The sequence below is a fragment of the Anolis carolinensis genome, chromosome 2, assembly GCF_035594765.1.
Source record: "Anolis carolinensis isolate JA03-04 chromosome 2, rAnoCar3.1.pri, whole genome shotgun sequence".
Lineage (NCBI taxonomy): Eukaryota > Metazoa > Chordata > Lepidosauria > Squamata > Dactyloidae > Anolis > Anolis carolinensis.
In genome coordinates this window covers 46,613,361-46,634,292 of record NC_085842.1, presented here as the reverse complement: position 1 = coordinate 46,634,292, position 20,932 = coordinate 46,613,361, and the positions used below count along the sequence as shown (strand labels likewise).

At 37.5% G+C, this 20,932-nt stretch overlaps 1 protein-coding gene across 20 annotated transcripts in view; it reads left to right on the top strand.

The window, feature by feature from the left end:
* Positions 1 to 20,932, top strand: part of foxp1 (forkhead box P1) — a 702,210-nt gene that overhangs the window by 640,122 nt on the left and 41,156 nt on the right. For all 20 annotated transcript variants that reach the window (XM_008105380.3, XM_062973812.1, XM_016991766.2 and 17 more), the window contains 2 exons: positions 5,176 to 5,263; positions 11,575 to 11,658. In XM_008105380.3, coding sequence (XP_008103587.1) covers positions 5,176 to 5,263; positions 11,575 to 11,658 — 172 coding nt within the window. The remainder of the gene's footprint in view (positions 1 to 5,175; positions 5,264 to 11,574; positions 11,659 to 20,932) is intronic.

Here is a 20,932-nt window from a genome sequence, read left to right as displayed (position 1 = left end):
ATAATATAAAATGGAATATAATAATAATAACAGAATATGCTAATAATATATTATTATAATATAATATAGTATAATATAATAATAACCATGGACACGCAAACGTGACACCATTAGCTCACCAGCTAATTCAGATTGGGAAAACCAACTGCAGCAGAATAAAGATGAAAATCAACAGGGTGCCAGAATTGAAACCCACCAGTTGTCTTCTCCTCTAAACCAGAAAGAACTCAGAGAAGCCATCAAGCGATGTAAGACTGGTAAAGCACCTGGCCTAGATGACCTGATGATGGAGCAAATCAAATACTTGGGCTCCAAAGCTGAAAACTGGCTTTTGAAATTCTACAATCAATGCTTGGCACACAAACTGATTCCCAGAGCATGGAGGAAAACTAAGATCATTGCCATTTTAAAACCTGGTAAAGATGCCTCCAATGCCAGGAACTACCGACCAATCTCCCTCTTATGTCATCTATATAAAGTCTATGAGAGGATGCTACTAAATCGACTAGGACCTGTTATCGAACCCAAGCTTATTGCACAACAAGCAGGTTTCAGACCAGGGAAAAACTGTACAGGTCAAATTCTTCATCTGACTGAGCATATCAAGGAAGGCTATGAGAAAGGCTGCATTACAGGAACAGTTTTTGTGGACCTTCCAGAAAAAAATGGAAATCAAAGATACAGAATGGGGGACGCCTGGCTTGACAGCAGTGTGTGCGAAAAAGACCTTGGAGTCCTTGTGGACAACAAGTTAAACATGAGCCAACAATGTGATGCGGCTGCTAAAAAAGCCAATGGGATTCTGGCCTGCATCAATAGGGGAATAGCGTCTAGATCCAGGGAAGTTATGCTCCCCCTCTATTCTGCCTTGGTCAGACCACACCTGGAATACTGTGTCCAATTTTGGGCACCACAGTTGAAGGGAGATGTTGACAAGCTGGAAAGCGTCCAGAGGAGGGTGACTAAAATGATTAAGGGTCTAGAGAACAAGCCCAATGAGGAGCGGCTTAAAGAGCTGGGCATGTTTAGCCTGCAGAAGAGAAGGCTGAGAGGAGACATGATAGCCATGTACAAATACGTGAAGGGAAGTCAAAGGGAGGAAGGGAGCAAGCTTGTTTTCTGCTGCCCTGCAGACTAGGACACGGAACAATGGCTTCAAACTACAGGAAAGGAGATTCCACTTGAACATCAGGAAGAACTTCCTCACTGTGAGAGCTGTTCGTCAGTGGAACTCTCTCCCCGGGGCTGTGGTGGAGGCTCCTTCTTTGGAGGCTTTTAAGCAGAGGCTGGATGGCCATCTGTCGGGGGTGCTTTGAATGCGATTTCCTGCTTCTTAGCAGGGGGTTGGACTGGATGGCCCATGTGGTCTCTTCCAACTCTACTATTCTATGATTCTATGATTACGGCAGCCTATAACACGGTGCAACATAGAAAAATGCTGCATAAAGTCTACCATATCACCCAGGACTTTGACTTTACAAAAACTGTCCAGACCCTCCTAGAAAACCACAGCTTCTATGTGGAGTTTCAGGGCCAGAAAAGCAGATGGAGGAGGCAAAAGAATGGTTTACCCCATGGCAGCGTTCTTGCACTGACCTTATTTAACATCTTCACGAACAATCAGCCACTACCACCACTCAAAAAGAGCTTTATATATGCTGATGACCTTGGCCTTACAACACAAGCGAAAGATTTTGAAACAGTTGAAAACCAGCTCACTAATGCCTTGAAAAATCTCTCCAGCTGCTACAAAGAGAACCACCTGAAGCCTAACCCTGCCAAGACACAAGTGTGTGCTTTCCACCTACGTAACCGTGAAGCCAACAGGAAACTGAAAGTTACTTGGGAAGGCCAACAGCTTGAACACTGTTTCCATACATATCTTGGTGTCACCTTAGATCGAACACTAACATATAGGAAACACTGCATGAACACCAAGCACAAAGTAGCTGCACGCAACAACATCCTGCGGAAACTGGCTGGCAGCTCATGGGGTGCAGACCCACAAGTAATAAGAACATCAGCCCTGTCCTTGTCTTTCTCAACTGCTGAGTATGCCTGTCCTGTCTGGCAAAAGTCTGCCCATGCGAAGCAGGTGGACATAGCACTAAACGAAACATGCTGAATAATCACAGGATGCCTTAAAGTTAGCTGGCATTGCCCCTCCTGAGGTGCGATGGGAAGTTGCTGCTAACTGCGAGAGAAATAAGGTCAAACATTGTGAAAGCCATCCACTGCATGACTATCAGCCTCCTCCCACCAGACTCAAATCAAGGAAGGGCTTCATGAGAACTACCACTCCTCTTGATGTTCCCCCAGCACCAGCAAAGGGCAGCTAAACCTGGCAATTCCAACTGGATGGCCCCCCATGAGGGTCCTCCTCCAGGGGCAAACCAAGAATGGGCAACTTGGAAGTCCCTAAACAAACTCAGAAGTGGAGTGGGCAGATCTAAAGACAACTTGGCAAGGTGGCACTACCTGGAGGAATCCTCCACCTTGTGTGACTGTGGAGCAGAACAAACAACTCTGCATATGTATGCTTGCCCACAATGTCCTGCCTCATGCACGGAGGAGGAGTTGTTTAAAGCTACAGACTATGCAGTTGCTGTTGCCCAATTTTGGTCTAAAACTATTTAGTTGCTTGTGATTTCCTTTTTTTCATCATTTTAAAATGTATTTGTTATGCAAAGCTTTTGACATGAAATAAATAGAATAATAGTATGGAATATAATGATATAAAATATATTAATAGGATAATATAAAATGGAATATAATAATATAATAATAATATGAAAATATAATAGAATAATAATAGAATAATATAATGATATAATAATAATAATAATAGAAAAATATAATATAATGATATAAAATATATTAATAGGATAATATAATGGGATATAATAATAACATATTATAATAATAACAATAATATGGTAATAATAATAGTATAAAATAATAAGTTCCATGGCATAGGATAGGAATAAGAATGGGAGAAGAATCCCAATGTGTCCTGTGCCTTTAAGAAGCAGAAGGAGCAGGACGACTGGAAAGGGTGTTCAAGCCCTCTTCCTTCCCTCCCACCCTCCCTCGCCCTGGCACCAGGAGCCAATCAGAAGCCTTCGGGGTGAAGGGAGCATGGCCAGGATGGAGCCTTGTTTCGGAAGGAAGAACCGGCAGTGCAGCAGCAGCGAGGGAAGGTTATTCGAGCCGCAGCGGGGGGACAGGCGGGAGTCGAGGCAAGGCCAGCCAGGGAGGCACAGAAAGCAAGCACTTTCTCTCCCTCCCTCCAGTGCGTATGAGTGCTGCTTCTGCCCTGCAGCCATGCTTCCCAATGGAACTCTCCTGCAGCCTGGAAGGTCTCATTCTTAGTTGCTAGGTCTTACTTTCAGGGGAAGCCTTATATTTGGCAATCCCCCCAAACCCCTACTAGGTCTTATTTTTTGGGGAGCTCTTATTTTAAGGGAAACACAGTAGTAACTTTTGCCTGAGATAAACAACCTCTAGAACAATGCTGGCTCAAATAAATACTGTTATTTCACTATGAATTGAAAGAGAATAAATAATACATGAAACTAAAAGGTTTCCCTTTTAAGGGTATATCTGAACTGTATATATTCAGAATCATTATCCAGTAGTGCTTTGGGGTCTGTGAGAATGCCCAATCTGGGAATTGTTGTTGTTGTTTTAAAAAGTTATATTCAATTTAGGTGAGCAGTTATACATAATTGTGAATGGTAGAGGGTTTATTAAGTGATCATACTGAATTGACATGAATGTTAAAGACTATGGACAATATCACATTACCATTCTAAAATGGGCTGTCTCGCTTTGCAGAATTCTGGGAAATGTAGTTTAGGGAATCCAAGGACCTCTCTAACTGAGAATTTATAAAGCCTTGTCCTAAACTACATTTCCCAGAATTCTGCAGGAGACAGTTACACAACAGCAAAATAGGAGTGCCTACTTTAGAACAGTAATATGACATCGCCCTTAAAGTCATTCTCATGGTGAGTGTAGCCTAATTCTGATGTTATGCAGAGCTTATTCCCGACTATGAATTCATTGAAAACCCTCTAGCCAAAATCTGGGGCTTCTTCAGTGCAAAAATTAACGATTATGCATAGCTCCTGGTTTTGATTAATCTATTGGCTTGAAGATGTATATATGACAGCAGTCCCTCTAAACACAGTCACTAAATCAATGGGACATACTGTAATATTAGGTTTGGGTCATACTCAATTTTTAAAAACATACTTAGTCATTGGACAGAGTATGTGAAGTATAAAACGCATGAATCAACATTGTAAAAGCCATACAAGACTGCAATGGAGGAGCAAGGCAGAAAATCAGTAATAAAAAGAAAAGACTGTTTTCTCCCCAGGGTGCTCTGCAGCATTGACTTCAATGGTGTTTGCTTTAGGAGAACACTAGAAAACTGGCTGCAGCTGCCCATATTCTGCCTGGGGTGGAGTGGGGGAATCAAGCTCAAAGCTGTGCAAGTTGTACTTAGCACTGAGTGCCTTCTGCACTTTTGTTTTTTGAGCTGTTTGCAATGGGTGTTCAAAATAAATGCCAAACGTGCATATGTGAGATTTTGGCATATGCATAATTTTAATGATGCCAAAAACTCATGTGCGAGTACATTATTAGTATTTGAGACACAAGACACTATTTACTTGGCTGAATGAGAATACTGTAACTTATAAACGAAGAGACTCATAAGCTGCATTCCAACAATTTGACTTTTTCTTATAGTAAATAATTTGCTAATGATTTCCTCCTTCCACATAATTGTGTTTTCTCCTTCCATTTTTTGTATAATTGTATTTGTTTTCAACCATGCAAAATCATGTAATGTGATGAATATATAATGAGGATTTCTCACATGTATCTGTTTACCCAGGTTTATTTTACTGCATCCTTGTAATAACATGCTCTTCCTACATTTATTAATCATACTTATATTTCTCATAAATAGAGAAAAACAGCTCTTCTGTAAAGTTTTATCTTTGAAATGATGCACTGTATGAAGCAGGATAGAAGTGTTTTTTTGTTTTGTTTTTTAATTTGTAACACATTGCTTATTCATCCTGGTACTTATTTTATTTGCCCTTTGATTCATCCATTCCACTTAAAAAGTATTTTGTTTTGTTTTTGTTTTTCTTTTAACAGACATCTCAACAGTGAGCATGCGCTGGATGATAGAAGTACAGCCCAATGTAGAGTGCAAATGCAGGTTGTACAACAGTTAGAATTGCAGGTAAAGATAATATGTTACTTTAATTTTGTCTTTGTATAAATTGAAATGTATGAAAATGAGTTTTGCTTTGCTCAGCTGAAATTTAGGGCAAGATGTTTTCAAAATTTATTTAGAGTAATGTTTAAAATTATTACAGTTTGGATTCTTCTGTAAATAAGCAATACACTGTTCATAATTTTCAGTGAACATTTAATATGCCTTACACTTAAATTGTGTGTTTGGTGAAGAATATATATGTTTCATTCTACTTAATTCTATTAAACTATCCAATGTTACTTGTCAAACCTTCCCAATATTGAATTGGAAATCATCTGGTTCAGCAGCCAAGAGAAATCTTAATGTTCTTTTCCCTATAATTCCCATTTTTTCTCTCTCAGTTTCATTCGTGTGAACACAGATACGAGTGCATATATAAGCAGATACATATACACAGATAAACAAACTCTCGTGTACCTCTAAACCTGTAAAAAAGGCGGGGACTGAATCTGGTAGAATCTTTAAGACTATTTTATTTCACTGTAAGGTTTTGTGGATTTCAATCTACTTTTCCGGATGCCTTGATAAAATACAATATACAGGCAATCGGCATCAATGCATCTGAAGATTTGGATTGAAATTCACAGAACCACTTTCAAAAATGAATCTTAAATGTGCCACTAGGATACCCCCCCCCCCCAATATATATGTGTGTGTTGGAACAGGCTTATATTTGTGCTGATCGTAATAAATGCGCTTGCTTTCTTATTTACGTATTTATTTAGATAATAGAATTAGAGCTTATAAAGATGAGCAGTTGCAATATTATTGCCACCTATACACACTCATAGCATACACAGACATCTATTTCAAAATGCTTAAAAATCTGTCTGTTTCTGTCTTAGTCTTCTGTGTGGATTGACTTTCTTCGTGTGTAGCAAAAGGGCACCCAAAGAAGACAAATTAAAACAATGTACATTATATAGTTACATTCCTTTAAAAAAACCCATCCTGTTTTGTATGCAAGATGGTAAAGTAGAGATATATAGAAAGCCGTGGGCTAAGTACAGAAGATAATTACATTTCGAATTTTACTGAGTTAGTAATTTACAGCTTCAAATAGTTATAGAGGAAAATCAGCAAAAAAACACTTAAACTTTTGTTGTTACTTTTTCCTGATAGCCATGACATATTTTAAAAATTCCCTTTTATCTTCTTATCTCACAAATTAGATACTTTTTGTCCACATATCCTTCTAAATTGCACTTTCTTTAAAACTATGATCATGACATCCTCTAACTATTGTCAAAAATATTAATTCAAGTTTTGTGAGAAATGAAACATGTAGAATTATAAACTTCACTAGACACATAATTATGAAAAATGTTTTACAGTTCAGAATAGGTTTTCCTTATTTCTAAAAATACAAATTTTGCTAGTAAGTTCATAGGACATTATCCATCAGCTAAATGGTTATCAATTTGAGATGCTAGACAATTTGAGAAAAGTACATCTTCCCAGTATGAAAAACCTCCAAATTAAAAGGATTTCGGCAAAAGAGTAGTTGTCCATGGAGGCTGTAGAACAGTGATTCTCAACCTGGGGTCCCCAGATGTTTTTGGCCTACAACTCCCAGAAATCTCAGCCAGTTTACCAGCTGTTAGGATTTCTGGAAGTTGAAGGCCAAAAACATCTAGGGACCCCAGGTTGAGAACCACTGCTGTAGAAGTTTTTTCCTTTAGATATTATCAAGGAAGGTTCATCCTCTCTCAAACATGTGATCTGTCAAGTGTGTTAGACCATCTCCAACTTGCCCAAGGTCGCCTTCATTAACTTTGTAGTTGAAAAATGAAGCACAATGGAGTAAATAATAGTAGCCCAGAGCAATCATGGTAAAGAAATGTGGCCTGCGTAGCGTGATGTGTTCTATGGCGAGCCCAAAGGTCTGGTATTAAGTAAGAGAACAAGATTTTCCAAAGGCCAGTTGATGAGGAGCTGGTTGTACAAAAAGGGCTCCAATATTATTAACATAGTTTCGGAAGGGAAACCAGTCCTGAACAAAATTATAACAGGGATTAAGTTCTTTAGCTGTTCTTATATTATGTGGGAAGTTCTTTAGAAGTAGTGAGTCCCGGAGTTTCACCAACAAATCAGCCATGGATAACGTACAGTGGGCCCTTGGCATCTTCTAGCGTTCCCCCTGCACATATGAAAATCCATGGGTGCTCATGTCCTATATAGTAGTGTAGTAAGTGCCACCCCTTATATAAAATGGCAAATGATACTTAGCTTGCTTTTTGGATTTTTATTTTAATTGAGCCATAGTTGTTGAATCTGTGGCTACAGAACCGATGGATATTGAGTGCCAGATATATCCCTTTTCTATTTTAGCTATTATCTTACAGGCATTCTCCAAGAAAAATATGGCAACGTTTTGTGCTTTAAAGATCATTTATTGTCAATAAATGTAGTAAAAGACCTCTACAATAACTCACTTTTTGCTTCATGATGCCTACAATTTGATCCAATTTTGAGATCAGAAGTCCCTCCTGCTCAAATATTTTACTTAATAGAAATACAGGGGAAATTAACTTTATTTTACTTGGGGGATGGTACATTTTATAGACTATAATAACATTGCTCTTCTTTCTATATTCAAAATGGTACCTATATAAGTTGTAATGTATACATTTAATTTGAAATTAAGTTAAATTGAGTCACTTCAGTTAATTTTAAAACAATAAAATTATGCTTGACATCAGTAGCAAATGTCTTTTAAGACAGTACATTGGAAATATTTGTGTTGCTACTTTTAGTTCAGTTACTATTGTATTCAGAAAATTACATTTCCTGCATTATCTACCAAAACGTTCTCATTGGATATTTTATTGCTAGCATGTGTGTGCTTCTGGCAAAGTTCTCTTTGACTTAGCATTGATTTCACACATTACACTTCCAGGTGTGGTAGTGGATTGTGAGAGTTTGCAATGGCATAAAAAAACATAAAATAACAAGTGGCCATAAATCAATTTAAATAAATAAATAAATCCAAGATTAAATGAAACACAACGTTGAGTTTAAATAAATGATTGGCCAATAGCATATCATATTAGTAGCCTGTGTGGACAGATATATGTCCCATTAATTCATAGCAAATGCTGATACTATCCTTTAGTGAGTTTGACTGAGCTGATGTTCAGCCACTAAATCCTGAGATGATATGTGTTCGTATTGCCTGTCAAACTCTCAGAGCAAACAGAACATTATTTGGCTCCTATAAACTCCCTCCAATGGAGATAGAGAGTAAATGTCACATAATAATATTGTAATTCTTGACCATCAAGGCCTAATATTTCCCAAATGTACAGTTTAGTTTTTATTATTTTCTGTAAAGCAAATCAAACTTAACTTGTGCCTAAAGAAATCCCATTTGTAACTCCCTCCTGGAAGCTGCTAAAGCAAAAGAAATACATGTAAAACAGGATTGGGCAAAATGAGAGAGGATCCAGGTTTCTGCCCTGTAATCCTCCAAGAACCTCATACATTGCAAATAATGTCAAAACAGAGAAAGAAAGCCTTTGGAATCACATTGCTCGTTGCTGACAAACACACATCTATTATATTTTACTTAACTCATCTGTGACTTTTAGGTCACCAACCTAGTACTTAAAAGAGTTCCCAAGTAAATCTTCTATTGAAGCATTTTTATCATGTAAATGAAGACATTTTCAAAACCCTCTGCCCCCACATAATATTTTCCATCAGATCACAGGAAGCTGCTTCATACTAGGTTGCACTATTTGTTTATCCAACTCAGTTCTGTCTAGTCTGATACGCTGGAAGATGTTTTCCTCATCGCCTGCTGCTTCATGATGCTTTTAACAGGCGATGTCAGGAATTAAATAAAGTGCATACAAAACATTTCCCACTATCAAGCTATACTCCCTTTTCTTGGCTGTTTTTTTCAAAGTCTCTGTTAGATTGGATTTTCCCAAAGGGGAAAGATTATAGGTCAGTGATAGGGCAGTGCTTTGCATGCAGAACACCCTAGATAGCTGGCATCTCCCAAGCAGAAATATAAAATTCTGAAACCCAGGAAAGTTGCTTCCAGTCAGTGAAGACCATTCTGAACTAGAATATCTAACTCCATTTAAAATAAATCATTCTTCACAAAACTATAACACTCATCTATGACATTCTTTTAGCTCTGGAAACATGATGAAATAGTTTCAGGTTTCCTGCTGCAGATGACTAAGATCATTTTACACATTTCTTCATGATTATTGTTTAGAAAAAAGAGATTGTGTGAAATGAAGAAGCTAAGAAATACTCTGTTCACTGCAGCCTGTGTGTGTGATTGGGGTGTGTGTGAAGGTTATGTGTAGTTTCGTGTTTCGGACAGCTGCTGCACAGTGGCTAGTCAATGTATTTAATCATTAAAAATAGATACATACAGTTTTGAAATGGAGAGTACGGTGTAATTAAGTTGGGCAAGCAAAAAAATATTATCTGCCAGTATCCAAGAGAATCAGCCCAGAGGCTTGCAGATTAGGCATAACATGCACACATTTGTTGTGTGTGTGTGTGTTTGTCACACAACATGGCCTTAAATCATTATTGAGCAAATGTAATCCCCCCACCATACCATTAGGCAGCTAGTGCTTCAAGACCTTAGGAGCCCTTTTTGGTGCCATGTTGATGAGAGCTTGCTCTATTACCATGGCCTTGTGACTTCTTCTGAGTGATCTAACTGAACAGCAGGGAGTTGCTAATGGACTCATGGGTTCATATTGGTTGCAGTTTCTGACCTACAGGAAAGCAACCTAAAGAATCCCCTGATACTTCACTTTCTGTTTTCTGTCTAGAACCCAGAAAGGTTTCTTATGCTTCATTTAGACTCCTGCTCTTGGTACAAATATCTAATAATCTGTTCTCCTGATACTTACTCTATTTAAAATTTACCTATCTGTAACTGAAATAGAAATTTAGCTGCTTAATTTTTACTTAATTTTTATTTTAAAAAAGCAAAACAAGCAAACTTACAAACAATCTAATATATAGACAAAGCCATACGAATACTTTTGCTTAATGTAATAAAGCATCTACAATTAATACAACATACTCTACAACAATAATTTTTACCATGACTATCACAGCCCCCTAACACTAAACATATGCTACACATACACCAACAGTGCCTACCTTCTGTGTGTACCTCACAGTCTCTGTCTTGATTTTAACTTCTTCACTTTTCTACACCCATAAGATTCTGCTAATACCACCTTTTGACTATTAGTAGCATACTTCTAACTTAAAAAAAGTAGTAAAAGTTTGTCCTCATCTTAGGTTAATAAATAAGTCCTAGTCTTTCACAGTTTCTCATATTTCTGCAGTTTGGGACTCATTCAGCACAAAATTCACACATGGATTTTTGCACAAAAACACTTTTTTTGAAAAACATTTTTCTATCAAAAAAGACCATGTCCAAATTTGGCACAGAACAAATCCTGAACTGTGAAGATTCTTCTTAGTTTCAGGTGCCTTCCTGGCAGGATTTCTCGGCACTCAAGAAACGTGCTTTTGATTCCTGATTTTTAAATCTTATTTAATGTGCTAAATGTCTGGGCAAGACATACATGAACAAGGAAACTGGTGTTAAGCCTAAAGATGGTACCTAAACTGGCCGTATTTTACACCAGAAATCCAACTCACTTGGATCCTGTTGGCTGCATGTAAATGAGAGCATGCAGCCACCTGTGTCCCCCTCTTCCCACCCCATCCATAGTTAAATATTTTCTGTAATTCTTGTTCTTGCACCTTCAATAATTGTTTTATTCTAGAGCTGAAAATATAAGTTTAACAGCATGGATTTAATTCCCCAAGAACGAAGGGATGGGATGTAGGGGGAAGAAAAGTTATGGAGAGAAAAAGGATTCTCTGTGCTTATTTTAAGTACTAGATGAAGAAAAAGGGTGTTTTTTTAAAAAAAAAGCCATTCCATTACTCTTTCTGCTTTGCCTTCTGACCATGATTTTTGGTAGGGGAGGTTAGTAAATATGATTCATTAAGGTATTTTAGCTCTTAGTGCCGCAATGAACTCACTGGTGCCACCAGGTCTAGCACTGTTTCAGTCAAAAGCTAATGCATTTTGCGTTGCAAAAAGCTGATACCAATCACCAAGGGTTTCGTTTCACTTTTAAGAAATGGAGCGGGGTGGTGTTGATCACATAGTATTTCCAAATCACCAAGTAAAGCATATGCTTTCTTGTTATGTGCCAGCCATAACTTCTGGATTCTGTTCTCAAAGGCAACTTAACATTTTCTTTCTTGTTCAGCTTTCAAAAGACAAAGATCGCCTGCAAGCTATGATGACACACCTTCATGTGAAGTCAACTGAACCAAAAGCCACCCCTCAGCCTGTAAGTGTCTGTTCTGATAAAACAAAGCTTCATCACGGTCTTTGTAACTTCTGAGATCATGGCAAATGGAGACTTTTAAAATAGCCATCTAATTGGAGAGAAGTGTTTTTCCTTCACTGGAAGACTAACAATCTGAAAGCTTTTTCTAGAAGAGTAACTGTATTAGTCTGTGTTGCAGCAAAACCCAAATAAGAGCCCCATGGCAGCTTAAATACTAATTAATTCATTGCAGTTAGTGCATTAATAAAGTGCAGCTCATCATATGCAATCAGGACATTATGTGTGTGCTTATGTATTTCTTCTGACTCTTACCACAAAGAACCCCACCTTTGATAATTCAGCTATTTTTGTATTATTTCGGTTGCAACCCAATAACCACTTTTCTTGGAATAAGCTCCATTAAATTCGCTTGGTCATACTACTCAGTAAATATATATATGCTTGTGCAGTAATTTTCTAAAAGTTACACTTGAACATTGTAGCTGTGTACCTATCTGCTCAGAAGTTTCACTAAGCACAGTGACAGTGCAAACTCTAAATCACAACTTGCTACCAATGCTATCTTTCTAATTGATATGTATAAAATAAATTAAAAGTCCTTCCAGAAATAAATATAATTTTTGTGAAAGCTGAACTTGTAGGACAGAAGGTATCCATCTGCTGGAAAGGCATCCCCAAGTTTTAAAATCCGGTTTTATACATAAGATGTAAATATGCACTTAGTAATGAACCTGTTCATAATCATTTAGCATTTCTATACTATGCATCATATTTGAGGTGATAAATATGCTTAGAATTCATGCCACAAGAACAAATCTGGCCATTCAGATGTTGTTGGGACCATAACTTGCACCATCCTTCACCATGTTGGTAGTTTATAACATTTATGAACATCATGATCTTCCATACACGGGAAGAAAAGAGGGATGTGCTCTTAACTGAAAAGTGAACAGAACAAAAGTAAAGGACTTGTTCTGAAATAAGTCCTGCTGAAATATGCAACTCTATTTCTATGAACAGAACATTGAGGAAAAGAAGATTAAGGGGTGCTGTGGGAGTTCTTAAATATGATAAAGCCTATGTTAAAAAAGAAAAAGACTGTCCATACTTGGAACCCTCAAGTCCTTGTTCATAATATCAAAGGTTTTTTTTCCTCCTTTTGACCCCATTGTATAGTTATTTATTTTCCAGGGAACCTGAAAAATATAAATTCCTTTCTAGGAAAAGATTGTGTTATAGTTTTATATCATTATCTCTGTAATGCCTTCTGTTTCAAACATTTTTTTTCTCCAACAACCACATATAGGCAGACAACCATATTTTCTGGGTTTATACCCTAACTCCATTTTTATGTCTATTGCCCTAAATCACAGTTGTAGGGGGTATTTGTATGCTTTATTTAAATGACCTTAACAAATTAGAAAGCTGAGCCAAAATTAACAAAACAAAATTCAACAAGGACAAATGTAAGATACTACTCTTAGAAAAAATGAAATGCAAAGATACAGGATGGGTGATGCCTGGCTCAACAACAGTCCTTGTGAGAAAGACCTTGGAGTCTGCATGGACAAAAGTTGAACATGAGCCAACAGTGTGATGCAGCAGCTAAAAAGTCAAATGGGATTTTGGGCTGCATCAAAAGGAGTATAGTGTCTAGATCCAGGGAAGTCATGGCGCCTTTGTATTCTGCTTTGGTTAGACCTCACCTGGAATACTGTGTCCAATTCTGGGCTCCAGAGTTCAAAAGAGATATTGAAAAGCAGGAAGGTGTCCAGAGAAGGGCGACTAAAATGATCAAAGGTCTGGTAACCATGAATCCCTATGATGAGTGTCTTAAAGAACTGGGTATGTTTAGCCTGCAAAAGAGAAGGTAGAGCGGAGACATGATAGCCATGTATAAATGTGAAAGGATGTCACAAAGAAGAGGAAGCAGATTTGTTTTCTGTTGTTCTTGAAACTAGGTCTGAGAGCAATGGGTTCAAATTATAGGAAAGGTGATTCCACCTTAACATTCGGAAGAACCTCCTACTTTGTGTTTTTCCTGCATAGCAGGGGGTTAAACCAGATGTCCCCTGTGATTTCTTCTAACTCTATAATTCTGTGATTCTATTGAGAGAGGCCAAGGAAGCCAAAACAAGTAAAATTATACTTTGCCATTATGCTGTTTGTACTAACTATAGATAATACTCAATTAGTTTGCACACAATTCGAAGTAGAATCAAATGAAGGCAATGTGCATTTAAATCTTACAAATTTGAAAATCATGGAACATATCCCCCTCAGTTTGCAGTCATCATATGAAACAATTAGGAATATTGAAGCATTTTGAGGAGAAGAGTAAAATCAATGTGCCTTGCATTAAAGACTGGGCTGTTGCGCAGGCTGGAAAGCAAGCCAGCTGCAATAAATCAACAAATCACTCTGACTAAGAGGTCATGAGTTCGAGGCCTGCCTCTTGTCTCTGTCTCTGTTTTATGTCATGGCATTGAACGTTTGCCTTTATGTGTGCAATGTGATCCGCCCTGAGTCCCCTTCAGGGTGAGAAAGGCGGAATATAAATGCTGTAAATAAATAAATAAATAAATAAATATGTGCTATGTTTTCTTCAGTCATTTTAGGTTATGCCAGTATAATTTTGATACATGAACTTTTACCCCTGTCAAATCAAACATTTTATTATAGTCCCTGATCCCTTCCACTCAGTGGGTCCATCTCATTAAAGGATTTTCTTCAAAGTAGATTCCTTCTGAGTGGTGCAAATAGCACATAAGTTCTCAATGTATAATGTATAGCTAAGATGCACCTTCTCCTTGTGTGCCGCCTTCATGTAATTTCTCTCCATTGTAGTTTCATTTACATTGATAAGTTCAGATTTCCAAGTGATGCAATTATATATGTAAGATAAACAAGGAACTACTTGAAGCTTCATAGCTCTGTTCCAACACTACGGTAGGATCTCCCAGTATAGCCTGGTTTTCATGCAAGCCCGCCTTTCCCCCCCTACAAGTTGATAGAAGAAGTTCCAGAGGCAGTGTGACATGAGAACCACTCACATGTGGGTTTCCTCCCGTATACACACCCAAGCTGTATAACTGAGTTACCCTTACAAATTAGAACCAAAGTAGCAATTTGCTGCTAAAAGTGTGCTGCATAATTATTTGTTAGGGTACCTAAAGGTTTCTTTTAATAGACATGTAGGTAAAGTGTTGCATCCCCACCCAGGGCTGTAATATATTTTATGGGAGGGAAATCTGTGATTCTGTAGACATAGGACTCAGCTTTCCATCAGTCCAAACCAGCATAGTTAATAGTCATGGGTTATCGGGGTCACAGCATTACATCCCTGAAGAGTCACAGATTCCTTAACCTACAGGAAGGTAGTTGCAAGATGGCAAGGAATATTCAGCCAGTTGACAGTAATGGAAACCTGGGAGCTTTTGTGAATGAGTTCCAGCAATACCAGTTTAGGATACCATGATAAATACTACCACGCAGGCAATAAACAGGAAAAAGGAATAGGAAGAGAAAAACTAATCTAGGAAAAGGGGAGGGAGGATGCACTGTCTTGATTAGTATTAAAAATGTTTTACATTCTGGAAAATTATAGCTTTGATGAGGACCTCCTACTAAATTTATTTTTAACTACTCTATTGAAAATTCTGTACCACTAGTCAACATTATCTCTCAGTTGCTCAGCACAGTGTTTCTCTATTAAAAGAAATAGGCATGAATATTTTTGACTGAAAAATTAATAGCTTTTGAATTCATACACAGCAGGTTTTCTTTTCCAAAGAAGTCCAATATCGCTGCACAGCACTTGTATAACCATTTATTTAGAGTCCAAGTCAAACCTTTGACAGCTAGAGCAGTGTTACAAGCCAACATAAAGAACTCCAAGATGTAAACCAACAATAGGCAGTCTGTGTGAGGTTTTCCATTGTCAAATACATAGATTGTTTGGATTAGTTTATGTAAATGTACTGTTGTATTACCCTTTGAAAAAAAAAGATCACATTTGTGTATGAAAAGTGGTTTCGTTCACAGGCAGCATTATAAATTCCTTATCCTTTAACTTACATGTTAGAAGTAAAAATTGATGCCTGACAGGCCTATATTGTGTGACACTCTGTTGTTGGATTGAAACAGCCTTCTTTTCATTTATTGAAATATAGAAAAATTTATTATAGATACGATCAGATAAATCAGAAATTATTAAAATATGTATAGGTGAAGCATTCGCAAATTAATTATAAAATGTAGGAATATAGTATTTTGCATATTGTATTTTCCCTGTAAGGGGGGAAAATAGTGCAGGCATCACAGAGCCTATGCTCGTTCCTTTTAACTCAGCAGGATAGAACGTTGGTTAGAAGAGATCTGATGACCAATACTGCAGTGCAAAGTATTTTTTACACCCAGTAATTAATTTTTCCTTTCTCCCCATAACAGATACAAGGTGTATGCTCAGTTTTATATTTCTGGTCCAGTGTTCATGAGAAAATCATTGCTGATCCAAAGGAAGAAATAACAGAGATAAAAAACTGTGTCTTAATTATTTACACTGTGCATACATTAAAATAGTCATAACCTGCCACAAAAGTATGTGACTTCGTTAGACAATAAATGTTTTAGCCATGCATCATTTGATTGTCTTTGGTAGTTCTCATAGGTCAGTTCCTTTACCCTTGTCTAGATACATACATTAGCACTGTATTATGCTGAACTCTTTGATCAGTTCCCAGTGCTACATAATGAATCAAGAATCCCCCAAACCACACAGAGCAGCAACTTGTCAGATATAATCAAGGGAAGAAGCATGTAGGAGATTATCTTCTTAAAATAAGCAATCTCTTGGTCTTAGAATGAATGCAAGTTTCTTGAGTGTACAGATCAGCCACTTGCTTAAGGACTTGCCGGACATCCAAGAAGTGTGTAATGGAAACATTTTACTTTATAAACAGCTGCTTCACATCTCTCTGTCTGTATGTGTACATACACAAAGAATTTGCATTTTGAAGGACAGAACAAGAAAAATGTTTCCAAATAATTCATAATGACAGCATCAAGAACCAGACTAAGTTATATTGATATGCCTGTGTGAAGAGAATAATGACAGAATTCTCCAGGCCTGGGTGTAAAATTAAATTGGAGTTGGTAACTGGCAGTATGTGCCAGGCCTTACTATTTAACAATCTTCATTTGATGTGAAGATCAGCAGTTAAAAAAAAGATCAGCAGTCTGATTGTAGCTGATGGGCCACAAGTTGTAGCTGATGGGCCACAAGCTTTCACAAGTAATTCCTCCAAAGGTTACCGGAGGACTAGTGCTTTGGGTGAAAACTAATGGTTCTTTTAATCTCTTTAGGACTATAGGGAAGGGAGCCCCTGTCCTGATTTCTGTGGGTACATCAATACTGTAGAATTAATGTGGTTTGAAACCACTTTAATGGATCAATGCTATGGAATCATTGAAGTTGTAGTTTTAGTAGCTCTTGAACCTTCTTTGCCCAAGAGTGCTGTAATACTAATAATAATAATAATAATAATAATAATAATAATAATAATAATAATAATAATAATAATACAGGGGTGGGCTGTGGTACAGCTGGTTAGTAGCCAACTACAATAAATCACTACTGACCAAGAGGTCATGAGTTTGAAGCCCAGGTCGGGTTAAGCTCCTGACCATTAAATAGCCCAGCTTGCTGTTTACCAGAGTTGAATCTGTCAACTAGGAAATTTAGGTACGCTTTATGCAGGAGGCTAATTTAACTAATTTACAACAACATAAAACTGTCAGCAGCACTGGAAAAGGAATGAGGAAGTACAGTACTCGGTGTCACTAGTGGGCGATGAAGCAATACAACCCCTGTGGCCAGAATCGAGCATACCCTCATGAGGCTGGAAATGTTAAATTGCCTATAATTTATGTTGTTTGTCTGATGGCATTGAATGTTTACCATATATATGTGCATTATAATCCGCCCTGAGTCCCCTTTGGAGTGAGAAGGGTGGAATATACATACTGTAAATAAATAAATAAATACTTTATATCCCACCACCATCTCCCAAAGGGACTTGGGCGGCTCACAAAACACTCAAGGTGTGACATACAAAATACAACAAGTGCAAGACAAAACATAGACAATAAACAGTCAAACATGACATCATAAATTCACAGTACAGCAATTGCTGTAGATAAAACAGCAATATTCGATCTCAGAATTGTAAAGTGCAAATAAGGAATCTAAAGATACTTATATGTATTATTAGAGAGTCTAATCATGAAGGCTTGTCAGAACTTCTAGTAACTTCTAGGGTTCCATAGCATTGTGCCATGGCAGTTAAAGCGGTGCCAAACTTCATTAATTCTACAGTGTAGCCTTTGACACAGCTACCTTGCATTCACATCCTGACTGGGTCAGAAGGTGGAGACTGTGTGCTTCCTTCCTTTTTGTTGTGTTGCCTGGCTGGGCAGGAATTTATTGCACCTTAAAACGTTTCAGGAGTCCTGTAGTACTGCATACCTGTGCTTTCTCCCAAACCACTTACATTTTTTGTCTTTGCTTTTGTGAACCTGAAGGAAGGCTCCGTAATTTGTTTTAATTTGTTTACATTAGGCCATCTTAAAACATCTGTTATTCTGGTCATTCTTATTGCAGGGCATTCTTAGTGTAGAAAAAAACAAGAGTAAGAACCCTCTTCTAGTCTAGAGAATACATGTTGGTGTGTTTTCTAAAATGGCTGTGAAGTCTCTTTTTTTATTTTACACCCAATTTTGCCTAATGTTGTCCAAGAAATATTACCACAGTTCATGATAGCATTCTCTCAGCTCTCTGTTAAGATTTTTGCTTTTAACTGATCTTGGGAGAATTTATATTCGAATGTTCTTCCATTATTTTCTTCCATGTATGAGGTTGAGATGACAGAGGAAAACCAAGGCCCAGGGTGCTTTTTGATGGCACTACACAGCTACAAATTGCTTCCCAGAAAAGAGAAAAGGATTGCATTCTTCTTTCTTTGGCTCAAAGGTCTTTTTTTTTGCATACCTGGCAGTACATCTGTCTTTATGGAGCTGACATAACTGTTGGCCATTTTTAATGTATTTTCCTTTACCCTAACCACAGCAATTAGGATTGTTTTGAAATCCTGTTTTTAGCAACTGTAAAAACAAAGCATTAAAAAATAGCCTTTTAACTGTGAGGTAATGACTGAGCATTTTAGCTGCTGTAGCTGTATTTTATAGTTTGAAAAATAATGATATGTAGCAATAAAAAGAGATTTGCAAATGCAACACACAAAAGCTGTTTTTATATACTGTTTTTCATTAAGTCCCACTCCCCAACTTGGGTTTCCTTAGTATCTCTGCCAATAACAACACCTGCTAAGTGATTGCTGCCTGCCAAATACTGTGTTGCACACAGTTTTAATATATATATTAAACATGCATATGTAAAATTTTCATGAGAGCAGTGTAAAACCCCGCAAAAATTAATGCACCCAACATCCATCTACCTTCACTGGTTAGTGATCAGTGGCCATATAACTCAGAACACTTTGGATTCAAATATAGCATTGTTTCAGCCATGATCATGGCAATAGTGCCAGAAGTGGAGAAATCAGTGTCCTGAATTACCACAGATGGGCTTAACATAGTTTGCATGAATGCTTAAAATTAGCATTCATGTGTTAGATCTCCTGGTGTTACTGTCATTCATTGCTACCAGACTAATGGAAACCCTTTAAAATAGGGAAAAAAATATTGGTATAGGGTGTGCATGTGTGTGCACACTTTTGTTTGGTGTGTGTCCTCATGCATGTGTTAAAATAATGTCAATTATTTTGAAAGTAACAGTAAGATGAGACAGAGGAATGTGTTTGGCTTCATTCTGAGTAAGATTTTTTTTTTTTTACTTTAGTCTTATTTTCCAAATGATTTAAAGGACATTCAAATGTTAAGGTGATTGTTGTTTGAAATGACTGCTTGAAATGACCTTCGGGTGAGAAGGGCGGGATATAAATGTTGGAAATAAAATAAATAAATAAATAAAATGTAGTCTCCTGTGTTCAGAAAAATCAAATCCCACACATACTGGTCAACCTAAGAATTCAAGTGGAGGAAAGCTTTCAGAGTTTTCTCCTCCCTTTACCAATGGTATATTTTTAAATATTTTGTATTTTTAAAAATGCTTTGTAAATTAATAAGCTGCACTGCTGCAAAAGGTCAAACCCACCCCACCAATTTTAGCTGAGGTTAAAGGGATCAAAAGGGAGGAGAGGAGAGGATATCATTGGAAGCTTTTCAGATTGTCTGCAGGGTGGTAGTTGATTTTTCAGTGCCAGTTGGTTTAGGGCTAAATTTCTAGAGTGAATTTCAAAATTTAAAAGTATTAAAAAGAGGCAGGGTTGGAGTCTGTGGATTGCAACAAAGACAGCTGATAAAGAAGGGCTCTCTTTGTTTTTCTTTCATCCAGCCTTGTCCCCTTGCTATCATTGTCCCTTTCTTTTTTGGCAAAAAACGATAATTTGGAGGGGAATGAGTAAGCAGCCAAATGAAAACAATGGGGCAAGTAAAAACATTTAGCAGTATGGAGAAGCAAGGAAGCCAGTTCGTATACATTTCATTTAAAGCCATTAGCAGGTGGTTAAAATACTGTAGGGGTTTCCAAACTTTCAACTTCCAGGGCCCACTTAAAGGATCCAAAATCAATGAGACCCAGTCTCAAAATGATGGCCAGTACAGGCAGAACCTATCCAGAATGAATTGCTGAATCTCATAGATTATGTTTATACCCTCCCCCATGCTTGTCATTCTCTTGCTCCCGTACCTGTACCCTCTCTTTTCCAAGGAGTTTCTTTCTTTAGCCCTTCTCCTGCTCCTTTATTACTTTGTCTTAGAACAGCTTCCCTTATTATAACTTCCCTCTCTTTTCTCTCTTTGTTAAATTTTACCAACAGAACCCCTACAATATTTTAACGAACCGCTAATGGCTTTAAATGAAATGTATATGAATTGGCTTCATGGCTTCTCCATGCTGCTGAAATTTGACTTCTTTCAGTATCCCTTTACTCCATAACTCCTATTTACAGTGTTCCCTTACTACTCCGCAGTTCACTTTTCACAGATTTGCTGTTTTGCGTTTTTTCAATAAACTCTAAAAGACTATTATAAATCATAAAAAAATTACAATTTATGGCCTAAGGAATGGAGGAAGGAGAAGCTGAAGGGAGGGAAAAGGAGCCCAAGTGGCAACAGGAGGAGGCGGCGGCGATTT